The 13,087-nt window shown below is 36.2% G+C and overlaps 1 protein-coding gene across 27 annotated transcripts in view; it reads left to right on the top strand.

Moving 5' to 3' along the window:
• LOC106880501 (microtubule-associated serine/threonine-protein kinase 3) overlaps positions 1-13,087 on the top strand; it is a 256,534-nt gene that overhangs the window by 120,211 nt on the left and 123,236 nt on the right. For all 27 annotated transcript variants that reach the window (XM_089357477.1, XM_089357468.1, XM_089357472.1 and 24 more), the window contains exons 4-5: positions 1,124-1,343; positions 12,809-12,897. In XM_089357477.1, coding sequence (XP_089213603.1) covers positions 1,124-1,343; positions 12,809-12,897 — 309 coding nt within the window. The remainder of the gene's footprint in view (positions 1-1,123; positions 1,344-12,808; positions 12,898-13,087) is intronic.

The following is a 13,087-nucleotide window of genomic DNA, read 5'->3' as shown; positions in this document are numbered from 1 at the left end:
ATGTTGTTGCTGTTAGTAAATTCAGAAGTTGTCCAATATAATGTTGTTCACAGATCTAGAAGTCACTGTAATGTGTGATTGTATTGTAATACAATAGTTTGCTGGAGGGGGCTGGTAGTGCTGGTGAGGACCTGTCTGGGCTTATGTCTACTGTATGTGTGTGTGTGTGTGTGTTGATGGTAATTTATGTGTCGCTTGTGTGTGTTTATGAGGGTTGGTGTGTGAGTTAGAGAGGATGTGTGTATGTATCTTGGTGGCTCTGTGTGCATGTGCGTGAGTGAATTGCATGTGCCTGTGATTGTAGTGTCAGTTGTGTGTGTGTGTGTGTGTACACTGGTGGTTTGGTGTGTGTGCATGCAAGTACCTTGGTAACTCTATTTGTGTGTGTGTGTGAATATAAAGCCATTTGATAAATATTTAAGGATTTCAAAATGGAAATCAAATTTCAATGGAAAGGAAGAACCATGTGAATGATTTTACACATTAACCAGTTTGTATCAATATCTGTTAATTAGCATTTAATTAGCCTTTCATTGTGATTTCAGTAACATTTCAAATTTACCCTTTGTTATCTAAAGAGCCTTTCATCTAAGACCATTCCCACTTCTCGTAGAGAAAGAGTGTGTTTTATTGAATTGGTTGGTGTCACTATATTCCTGTAATTATTGAATTATTGCATAGATGACCTCTAATCCATAGGTCATGAGTTCAAATTGGCTCCAGGTGTTTCATTGTTTTTGGTTTGAATACCCTATTTTCTATTGTCTCTGTTCTGCTAGCTTGGAATCAAGGTACCAAATGATATGGGAATGCTAGCTGTGATAGACAGACATTGTGCATTGTCTTGATTTACTTAACTTTGGCAATAAATACCTGATGTATTGAAAAGAAATGAAAATCAATATGGGTATTCACCTATTGATAGATATCTGTAATTATGTAAGAGCAGATAATTGAATCTGTTTATTATATCTAGAGTTAATAATTATATTTGTAGTTGTTTATCAAACTTGTGGTTATGTACTTTAATTTCACAATTTTTCTTTCCCTGTTGTGTTTTGAACCAGTAATCCATGTTATTGGAATTAGCCTCTTTAATCTCCTTTATCTATTTATTTTCCAGTCAGATTATGGTACCCCCTCTTCACAGTCACCACTGCCCTCTCCATCGACACTTCAAAGGAAGTCACGGGAAGATCTCCCGTTGGCTCTACACTATGGCTATCGAAGGTTACAGCGGACTCTGTCTGAAGAGACACGTCAGAAAGGCAGAGATGGAACCCCTCTCACTCCCACTTGTAGTTCAGGCAGTCATCCTTGTCTACCAGGGAGTCACTTAAGCAGTAAGTAAACATTTATCTTAAAAATTATATTTCTTTTCCTTTGTCATTATCTTGGAATCAGCTGTGTATCTCACGGTTTTGTTGGCTTTTTGGGGTGAATAAGATATTGCTAATCCAGAACAGTGGATTGGCAGAACCATAAGAATGTCCGGCCAGATGTTTCACAGTATTTATTTCTACTTTTTGTGTTCTAAGTTCAAATCCTGCTAGGGCTTAATTGAATAATAGGCTTAATCTTTCATCATTTTAATATCATCACCTGCCACTTTGGTTTGAGAATAATGCCTATGCTCCGCCCTATGTAAGAGTTATGAGGACTGCTTTCCCTCATTATCAAAAAATAAGAAGAAAAGTTTGCAAGGACATTATACATATAGTCCATGCATGGCTGTGTGGTAAGAAGCTTGCTTCCCAACTATATGGTTCCAAGTTCAGTCCCACCATGCTGCACCTTGGGCAGGTGTCTTCTACTATAGCCTCAGACCAACCAAAGTCATGTGAGTGGATTTGGTAGATGGAAACTGAAAGAAGCCATATGTGTTTGTCCCTTACCATTGATTGATAACCATTGTTGTTGTGTTTGTGTCCCCATAACTTTAGCGGTTCAGCAAAAGAGAGTGACAGAATAAGCACCAAGCTCAAAAGCATGTAAGTACTGGGGTCGAATCATTTGACTAAAATGTTTTCAAAGCAGTGCCCCAGCATGGCTGCAGTCTAATGACTGAAACAAGTAAAAGTTAAGATAAAACATGAAGTGCACACGCACGCACGCACGCACACACAAACACACACACACACAGTTGTACATAGAACTTAAAGTACATATGAGTAGGAGTTTCAAAACAATGTCTGCTATGAATTGTGTTGCTGACTGTTGACACAGTTCTGTATCTGTATGTGTATAAATACGCAGGAATAAATTTATGTATGTGTGTATGTATGTATGCCTACACATGATTAAATCTTACATATATATGTATTTCATATATATATATGTATATATATATATATATAAATGTACATATGTATGTACATGTAAATATATGTATGTATATATATATATATATATATATATATATATATATATATATATATATATATATATACATATACATATACATGCACACACACATGTATGTGTGTGCATGTATATATTTTTGCTTGTTCTCTTTGTCTGTTTTTGAATGCTGGATGCCCTTCCTGTCCCTAACCCTTACTGGTTTTTGAAGTTAGGCATCTCTTATTCTGCACATGTTTGAAAGCATGAACCAAGCAAGCAACTTATTGAAAGGAAAAAATACCAACAGAATATCACATGAACATCGTGACATTTGAATAAGCAAGCAGCAATTGTAAACAAACATGCAGAGACACACATCTGCATGCATGTGCACACACACACACACACACACACGTGCGCATAGCAATATGGCAGATTTCTTTTTCTCTCTACCAAATACTTTTCTAAGGCTTTGGTCAGCCTAGAGCTATTTACCCAAGTGGTTGAGAAAGAAACTTCTTAACCACGCACTCATACCTGTGTGTATGTGTGTGTTTACATATATCAATTGAATGACAAAAGGACAGGAGTTACATAAACACTTTCATTAACATACTGCTGTTTCTGTCATAAGTAGTATACCATTCAGAACTGAGTGCAGTGGTTCTTGTTGCAGAAACAGCTGTAAGCTAATGAAAGTGATTACATCACTCCTGTTCTTGCATTAATTATTAATTCATATTATGCTCTATACTTACCTGATGTTTTTCTCTTAAACAGTGGTTCTCAACTGGAATTCATATTACCTTTGGTGGTCCACATAAAATTTTGTTGTTAAAATTTATGTCCAATAAACTGGTTATACTCTTTCCAATGCACAAAATATTTTTAACAATTTTTTTATAGAATTACTTATGTGTGTTGACACTCCGTCGCTTACGACGTCAAGGGTTTCAGTTGATCCGATCAATGGAACAGCCTGCTCGTGCAAGTGGCTGAGCACTTCACAGACACGTGTGCCCTTTAACGTAGTTCTCGGGGATATTCAGCGTGACACAGTGTGACAAGGCTGACCCTTTGAATTACAGGCTTCAACAGAAACAGGAAGTAAGAGTGAGAGAAAGTTGTGGTGAGAGAGTACAGCAGGGTTCTCACCATCCCCTGCCGGAGCCACGTGGACCTTTTAGGTGTTTTCGCTCAATAAACACTCACAACGCCCGGTCTGGGAATCGAAACCACAATCCTATGACTGCGAGTCCGCTGCCCTAACCACTGGGCCATTGTGCCTCCACAGAATTACTTATATAATATGTAATAATAAAGATATGATAAGATTTTTCAATCATCAAATGGCTATCAGGGTCCATCTGAGTTAGAATAGGAACCATAGGGGATCCATAGGCAAAAAATAGTTGTAAAACACTGCTTTAAAGCATAGGTGTGTTCAGTTCATACAACTGTTTATTAGCATCATTCGGCCAAAACACACACACACACACACACACACACAAAGTTTAAAGATCCAATAGAGGTAGAATCAGCAAAAAAAAAGTACTCCATCAAGCGAGAGAGAAATATCAGTTTAAATACAATACCCAAAAGTGCTACTGATAGTTTCATGCTATTATGATACTTGAACAGGCATATTTATAAAATATTTTATAAATATTCCTGTTCAAGTATCATAATAGCATGAGACTTTTGGTTGTGTATTTAAATTGATATACGCTCGCGCACACACAAACACACACACACACGTGTGTATTCACATGGATCTATTTTATATGTGTGTGTGCGTGTGTTTGTGCATACACTTTCACATAAGCACACATGCACACACACACATGAACAGAATTTATTCATGTATTTAACTTTTGTATCTATTTCAAATGATTGACTTCCTAAAATCCTGTTTTGAAACAAATATTGTTGTAGTTTGAGAGGTTCATGCTGCCAGTTAATAGACTTGAAGTGAAATACAATCAGTGCATGTATCTTAATTGGCAATATGACTCTTCCAAAGTACAACTAATACATGCGTACAAGTGTGTATGTGCATGCATGTGTGTATATCTACACATATTTTAGAACATTGAAAATGTTATGAAATTCATACGTCTGAGATAGCAAATTTGAATGATCATTGATGATATAGCGATGGTTGGATGTGAAACTTTAAACAAAATCTCTCTTTCTGACTCTCTCACACACACACACACACACACACACACACACACACACGCACACGCACACGCACACACGCACACACAAACTGAAAACCCTTTTGTTTTAGTAATTTGTTCGTATAATCAACTTATTGTTTTATAATATAATAATGCTGTCAGCCATGTTGATATACAAATCATGTTATTTTAAATTGAGTTTCATTAAAAAGCTAACAGTAATGGTAGGGAAACTATCAGAAGCACAAGAGTTGCTGGTGGAAGGGGTAGGGAGGGATTTGGGTGGTAGTGAGAGTGAACAGTTATTTCTCCAATACTAATATGGAATAGCAATCTATGTATATTTTTTTTAATGTCTCACAAATGTGACAATTATAGTTTGACTTTGTGAGTGATTACTTTTCATTTTATTTATTTATTTGTTGCTTGTTATCTGTGTTTTATTCATTATCAATAATAATAATAATAATGATGGTTTCCAATTTTGCGCAAGGCCAGTAATTTTGGAAGTGGGGGGTAAGTCAATTACATTGACCTCTGTACTCAACTGGTACTTATTTTATGGACCCCGAAAGCATGCAAAGCAAAGTCGACTTCAGCAGAAGTTGAACTCAGAATGTAAAGACGAACGAGCTGGCAGAAACGTTAGCATGCTGGACGAAATACTTAGCGGTATTTCGTCTGCCGTAACGTTCTGAGTTCAAATTCCGCCGAGGTCAACTTTGCCTTTCATCCTTTCGGGGTCGATAAATTAAGTACCAGTTACGCACTGGGGTCAATGTAATCGACTTAATCCCTTTGTCTGTCCTTGTTTGTCCCCTCTATGTTTAGCCCCTTGTGGGCAATAAAGAAATAAGAATGTAAAGACGAACAAAATAGCACTAAGCATTTTGCCCAGTCTGCTAACAATTCTGCCAAATAATAGAGAAAGGTGAAATGGCAGAAGCTCAGCATTTCTTCTGACTCTTTCTGTTCTGAGTTCAAATACTGCCAAAGTTAGCTTTATTTTTCATCCTTTTTGGAGATCAGTAGAATAAGTAGTAGTCAAGATTTGGAGTTCAAATGCCACCAAGGTCGACTTTGCCTTTCATCCTTTCAGGGTTGAGAAAAGTCCCAGTTGAGCACTGGAGTCGAACTTCTCCAGAACTGCTGGCCTTGGCCTTCGTGCTGGTGGCACGTAAAAGCACCCACTACACTCTCGGAGTGGTTGGCATTAGGAAGGGCATCCAGCTGTAGAAACTCTGCCAAATCAGATTGGAGCCTGGTGTAGCCATCTGGATCACCAGTCCTCAGTCAAATTGTCCAACCCATGCTAGCATGGAAAGCGGACGTTAAATGACGATGATGATGATGATTTTTATTGGAGTGGTGGATTGGCAGAATTGTTAGAGCATCAAACAAAATGCCTTGCAGTATTTTTTTTCTGGCTGTTTATTCTCTAAGATCAAATCTTACCAGTGTTCTGTCATTTTGGGATTGATAAAATAAAGTACCACTTAAAGTACCCCCGCCCTTTTCTTTTTCTCATAATTGCTGGTCTTGTGCCTGTATCAGAAACAATTATTATAATTGTGGGTTTTTTTATTGTTATTTGTGATAAAGAGTTAATGCACACTCACACTCACACATGCATGCACTCTCACACTCTCTCTCTCAATTTGTTCTTTTCTTTTTTCTCTTTCTCTCTTCCTCTGTCCTTTCTTTCTCTCTTTTTCACTTTCTCAAGACATACATCAAAGTTACCCTCATATGAAATACATTAGCTGTTTTCTTTCACAAGCCAAGATCTAGGTGGTTTCTCCCCCCCTCTCTCTCTCTCCCCTTTATTCATGTCTAGCCAAAATTCTTCCTATTTTTCTTAGTCTACATGTGGCATAACTTTAGACAGAAAAAGAAACAAACAAAAATAAAGAAACAAAAAAAAAAGCAACTAAAGAGCAATGTTAGAGATTGTGTCATATTTGTTTGGAATCTGAGATGGATTCTGAAGATAGAGCATGCCATGGTTAAGTCTGCCAACATAGCATGTCTAGAGAGTATAAGTTTTTAGAACTTGAGGAATTCTGTCAGGCATTATAGATTTCACTCACTACCAGAACTATTTTGTTTCATTCTTTGGTTTTGAGTCTTTTCCCATGTGTCTTTTTTTTTCTTCCTTTTTTAATCATATTTTCAAAATTCTTTGTGTTGTTTTTGTTTCCTCATATTATTATTATTATAAAACAAACCTAGATGTTTCTAGAGAATGTGTATGTGGGTGTTGACCTCAGCATTTTAGATGTATGTCCTTCAAAATAGCAAACTCTGGGAGAAATGATAAAGCATTTCACAGAATGCTTTTTGCAGTATTTGCTCTCTCTCTCTCTCTCTCTCTCTCTCTCTCTCTCTCTCTCTCTCTCTTTTCTCTCTCTCTCTCTCTCTCTCTCTCTCTCTCTCTCTCTCTCTCTCTCTCTCTCTCTCTCTCTCCCCGTATTCTATATGCAAACCATGCCAAGGTTAAATGAATTCTGCCTGTAATTCAAAAAGGCAAGCTTCATCACATTGCATTTCACTGATCCCACCTGAGAATTGCACCAAGGATATTTGTATGTGTGAAATAGTCAGTAACATTTACTTTTTAGTTGGGGGAGAAAAGACTGTTTCTGTCTTCCAAATCCACTCATAAGGCTTCGATCAGCCCAGAGCTTAAGTAGATTCAATCTCATTGCAAATGCCCAAGTACCCATGCAATGAGATTGAATCCAAAACCACGTGGCTGGAAAGCTAACTTCTTAATGACACAGCCATGCCTGCACCTATATCCAATATTAGTAAAATGTAAACTAATGACTATGGTCAGTGGTATCCATTTATTCCAGTATCTTAACTCCACACAGTATCTGTAACTCGTTGTTGTTAGTCATATATTTCTATAATTTTAGACTCCTGGGCTGATGTACCATACCTATTGTGTACAAATGTCGTGAAATATAATTCTTTGGACTATGAATGAAGTATATAAAAATATCTTTAGTCAATATATACATTTAGAACATCTATGAATAGCCAAGCCACCATGAACCAAGCTTTTGGCAATTACATATTGCAGTAATGGACATTATCATGAACATTTTTTTCATTGATTTGATTTTTGGATACTTCAGGTTGAATAATACAATCACCCTTGCAAAAAAATACTATTTTCTTGAGTCAAGCGATATTTTAGACTCCTGGACTCATATCATGACATCCATTGTGTACAAAAGTTTAAGGATTCTGACTCTTTGAACTAAGAATGAAGTATATAAAAATATTTTACTTTTATATACATTTAGAATGTCTGTGAATGTCATCTTTGACATTGCATGAATAGCTAGGTCACCACAAATCAAACTTTTGGTAATTGCATTTAGCAGTAATGGCCATTATCAAGAACACTTTCTTCATTGATTTGCTTGTTGGGTATTTCAGGTCAAACAGTATTCTTGCAAAGAGAATACCATTTTCTTGAGTCAAGCTATATTTGGCATATCTATAAGGTTTCTCAAAATTGGAGTAGTTAGTCAGGCATTCTTTGTTTTATTCTGGAAAAGATTTTTGGCCAAGTATTGAATTAAGCAGAGACATTGAAGCTATCAAGAATCAACACTTCAATACTTCTCCAGTGTATGAAATTAGCATCATTATCTGAACTGGTATCCCGCAGTTGCAGTCTAGGATGTAGTCAAGAGTGAAGAATGCAGACCAATGTGAGGAATGGAATTTCCCTTGATATCTGTGGCATCAAAATCAAAAGTGAAAACAACTATGTGGCCCGCCTCAATATTCTTGGGAATGTAACCTTTGGGAATTCTTTGCATGGATCAAAGGTAAATTCAAGAGGTCTGTGATCAGGTCTCAGCAGGAATTTTCTATCGAGTAAAAAATTACAAGCTGGTATGACAATATGAAACAGGTTTGAGGACTGCATCAGGTTCCATTGTCTGCTTTGGCATAATTGGCTGGATACCATTCCTAATGCCAACCACTTTACAGAATATGCTGGTTCACTTTTATTAATGCACCAGCCACCAGTGTGAGTGGATTTTGTAGAAGGAAACTGAAAGAAGCCTGATGTGTGTGTGTGTATATATATGTATGTATGTGTATATTTAGGTGTGTGTGTCTTTGTGTCCGTGTTTGCCCTCACCATCGCTTGACAAGTGATGTTAGTGTATTTATGCTCCCCGTAACCTAGCAGTTCGGCAAAAGAAACTGATAGAATAAATATTGAGCTTACAAAGAATAAGTCCTGGGGTTGATTTTTTTTTTTTTTTATAAAACCATTTAAGGTGGTGCTCCAGAATAGCCACTGTCAAATGACTGAAACATGTAAAAGAATAAAAGAATAAATGTGTTTAAAAAAAACGTTCTTGCCAAAACGTGATACCATAGTGTGTACATGAGGAACACATGCTAGTGAAACCTGCACTCTTGGAGATTATCTGGTAATCTCTTCAGAATTTATCTTAAGAAGCAAACACTTAATTTTCAATGGCAATCCAATCAGACCAGATCAAGTTATAATTATTTGTTTTTCCATTTTTTTTTTTTGTATTTATTCATTTATTTATTCGCTTAGTGATTAGAAGTTGTTACCGCAAGCTCTTGAAATGTCCTCGTTGCGTTGGCATTTCAGCAATATCAGATGAAATATCATGCCAAGTACTTGTATTTAAATGTGCATTTTTGCTACAGACTTCAGGAAGAAATCTTGACTCTGAAAACTTCCCACCCTTCCATCCCATTTTGTTTATTATTATTAGTAGTAGTAGTAGTAGGAGGAGTAGTAGGAGTAGGAGTAGTAGTAGTAGTAGGAATAGTAGGAGTAGTAGTAGTAGGAATAGTAGTAGTAGTAGTAGTAGTAGGAATAGTAGTAGTAGTAGTAGGAATAGTAGTAGTAGTAGTAGTAGGAATAGTAGTAGTAGTAGTAGTAGTAGTAGTAGTAGTAGTAGGAATAGTAGTAGTAGTAGTAGTAGTAGTAGTAGTAGTAGGAATAGTAGTAGTAGTAGTAGTAGGAATAGTAGTAGTAGTAGTAGGAATAGTAGTAGTAGTAGTAGTAGTAGTAGGAATAGTAGTAGTAGTAGTAGGAATAGTAGTAGTAGTAGTAGTAGTAGTATGAATAGTAGTAGTAGGAGTAGTAGTAGTAGTAGTAGTAGTAGTAGTAGTAGTAGTAGTAGTAGTAGTAGCAGCAGCAGCAGTTGTAGTAAGTAAGGCAGTGAGCTGGCAAAATTGTTAGCACGCCAGGCAAAAGGCTTAGCAGCATTTCATCCGTCTTTACATTCTGAGTTCAAATTCCGCCATTGTCAACTTTGCTGTTCGTATTTATAGGGTCTATAAAAAATAAGTGCCCGTTGAGTACTGGGGTTGATGTCATCAAACTTACCCCTTCCCCCGAAATTACTGACCTTGTGCCAAAACTTGAAACCATTATTATTGTTATTGTCGTTATTATTATCATTATTAATAAGGCAATGAGCTGACAGAATTGTTAGTATGCCAGGGTTCAAATTCTGCTGAGGTTGACTTTTCCTTTTATCCTTTTGGGGGGTCAATGAAATAAGTACCCGTTTTTAGAACTGGAGTTGAGGTAATCTCGACTATCCCCCCAGCAAAGAGACCAATAGAATAAGTACTAGGCTTATAAAAAATAAGTTTTGGGGTCAATTTCCTTGACTAAAAAACCCTTAAAGGCAATGCTCCAGCATGGCTGCAGTCGAATGACTGAAACAAGCAGAAGAATAAAAGAATGTTATGTTTTTGTTGTTTAGTCTTAGATTGTTTCTGAGATGCTCCAACCATGACCACCATGTTTTTTATTAATACTCGTGTATCTAGGTAAGGTGGTATATGGAAGTTTCAGTAAGATTTGCCGATAATTCCAGCAGATTGTTACTCACTCCTGTGCACGCTTCTCTCTTTCTGAAAGCGTTTTCTATTCACTATTTAAACAGAGAGGAATGATGAATTAATCAATAAAAAGAATTTTGTTTTTAATTTATCTATAAAAAAAAGGAACAAACAAATAATGATTGATTTTTTTTTTTTTAGATAATCTAATATAGAGTGATGCTTTTGGTGAAGGCAATTCAAAAAAGAGAAAGAAAAATAATTTCAGGTTCACAGTAAATTCTTCACCAGTAATTACATCATGGTAAATTCATTACCAAAATATCAATGCTTGGTAATTACACTGTCTGCAAATTCTTTGTCATGACAAATACATCATCGGTAAATTGAGCTTTCTGGGGTGGGCAGTTCTTGTATTGTGTGTGTGTGTTTAATCATCATCGTCATCATTATCATCATTTAATATTCACTTTTCCAAACTTGCATGGGTTGGACAAAATTTGTTGGGGTAGATTTTCTATAGATGGAAGCTCTCTTTGATACACCATCTCTTATCTGTTCCCAAATGAAGTAATATTTTTCCTGAAGCTCAACATATTTTCCACTGGAGACTGGAAATGAGTGACCTTGCTTGTATGATGATAGTCATTTACAACCATCATGTTGTTTAGACAAGGGTACACAAAAAGACATGCACACATACATATATATGCATATTATATATATGCATCATCATCATCATGTGTCTCTTTTCTATGCTGGCATGGGTTAGATGGTTTGACTAGAACTGATAAGCCAGGGAGCTGCACCAAGCTCCAGTCTGATATGCCTTGGTTTGTACAGCTGGATGCCCTCTCTCGTGCCAACTATTCCATGGCATGTAATGGGTGCCTTTCACATGTCACCAGCACAGGTATCTCCTACATGCCACTGACACAGGTGCCCTTTGTATGCCAGCATGGACAACAAACATTAAATGATGATGATGTACATACATATAAACAGAGAGAGAGAGGAGAATTTGTTTTGGAATTTCAAAATGCACCTGAATCTCAAAATGTGTTGTCATTTTAAAATTTTATGACTGATTTATTCAAATACCAAACTGGTTTCGACAATTTTTTGTTTATCAATATGTATGTGTGGTTTGTGATTATGATTATATGAATATACAACTGGCTTCTTTCAGTTTTCATTCACCAAACATTCTTGCAAGGCTTTGGTTGGCCCGGGGCTTTAGTAGAAGACATTTGCATAAGGTGCCATATTGCCAAGTCCACATCACAGTAAATACACTACTGAACATAAAAGTAGTTATACACGGAGTGAAAAGATATTGCATTTCATTAACAATGGAAAAGAAATTCAAAGACAAGGAAAAAAAAAATGCCCATCCTAGAATTTGGAAGTTTGTTAAAAATCTTGTAAAATGAACAATCAAAGGCATGAATATCAAATATGTGGTTCTTGTAGAAATTCCACATAACAAATAAAAAGAAATTAAAAAAATACTGAAACAAATATTCAATGTATCATCACAGAATATCAAAATAAGAAAATATTGGATTATTTTACAAAAATTTGCTCATAATTTGTCTTTTCAAAATGTTTTTTCCTTTCTTCAATTTTATTATTTTACATTTTTCTTTGTGTGTGTGTTAAAATGAACTTTGATTTGTTTAACTTCAATTAATTTTAAATTTAAATTAACTTCTTTGTGTATATCTCTTATCTTTTACCTGTTTCAGTCTTTGGACTGCGACCATGCTGGGGTACTGTTTTGAATGGTATAGTCAAACAACAAATTGCTCCACTCCAGCTTTTTAAGTCCAGTACCTATTCCGTCAGTCTCTGTTGCTGAACTGCTAAATTATGAGGAAGTAAACAAACCAACACTAGTTGTCAAATGGTTGGGGCACAAACAAAGACATCCACACATCCATCATATAGAGATAGATAGACAGACAGTGTGAGAGAGAGAGGCTTCTACACAGTTTTTCATAATGTTTGATATCTGTCCTCAAATATCAACCCTCAATCAAACTGGATATCTTAACCTTTTAGCATTTAAACTGACCATATCCAGCCCAAATATTCCATCTGTTTTATGTTCAAACTGCCTTGATCTAACCTTTCACACCTACCCTACAATGTCATTCTAAAAATAGACAATAACATCATCAGCATCTCAAAGCTATGAGACAATACATGATTAATTCAAAGCAATATAAATAGTATTACATCTGGCTGAGTAATTTGAACGTTGAAGGGTTAAAGTATCTTAAAATAATTTTTTGCTTGTTTCCCTCCCTTCTGTTCTGATTTTTCGTTCCATTATGGTATTTGAATTTGTGTTCTGTTATTATACAAAACTGTTAATGCTAATCGCTGACCTTACGTCTTTCTCTTTCCAGGTATTTCCAGCAATACTGAAAGCACAAACTTATTACGGATGCACAATTCTGTTTTGGGTCAGTCTGCACCATCCCTCTCAGCAAGTATGGTAAGTTGATCTTCCTGCTCAGGTTAAATTCAATACAAACACCCAGGGGAAGAGGGCTGAGAATTCAGTTACAGCCAATGGAGTAGTGGGTATTCTGGAAAGTGATTTTAATGAAGTATTTACTGTCCCTCTTTATTTCACCCCTGAAAAACCATCTGATACTATGGAAGTGCATTTCCGCTGTATGATG

This window comes from Octopus bimaculoides, chromosome 9, assembly GCF_046866305.1.
Source record: "Octopus bimaculoides isolate indiv1 chromosome 9, ASM4686630v1, whole genome shotgun sequence".
Lineage (NCBI taxonomy): Eukaryota > Metazoa > Mollusca > Cephalopoda > Octopoda > Octopodidae > Octopus > Octopus bimaculoides.
This window is presented reverse-complemented; position numbering and strand designations above follow the sequence as displayed.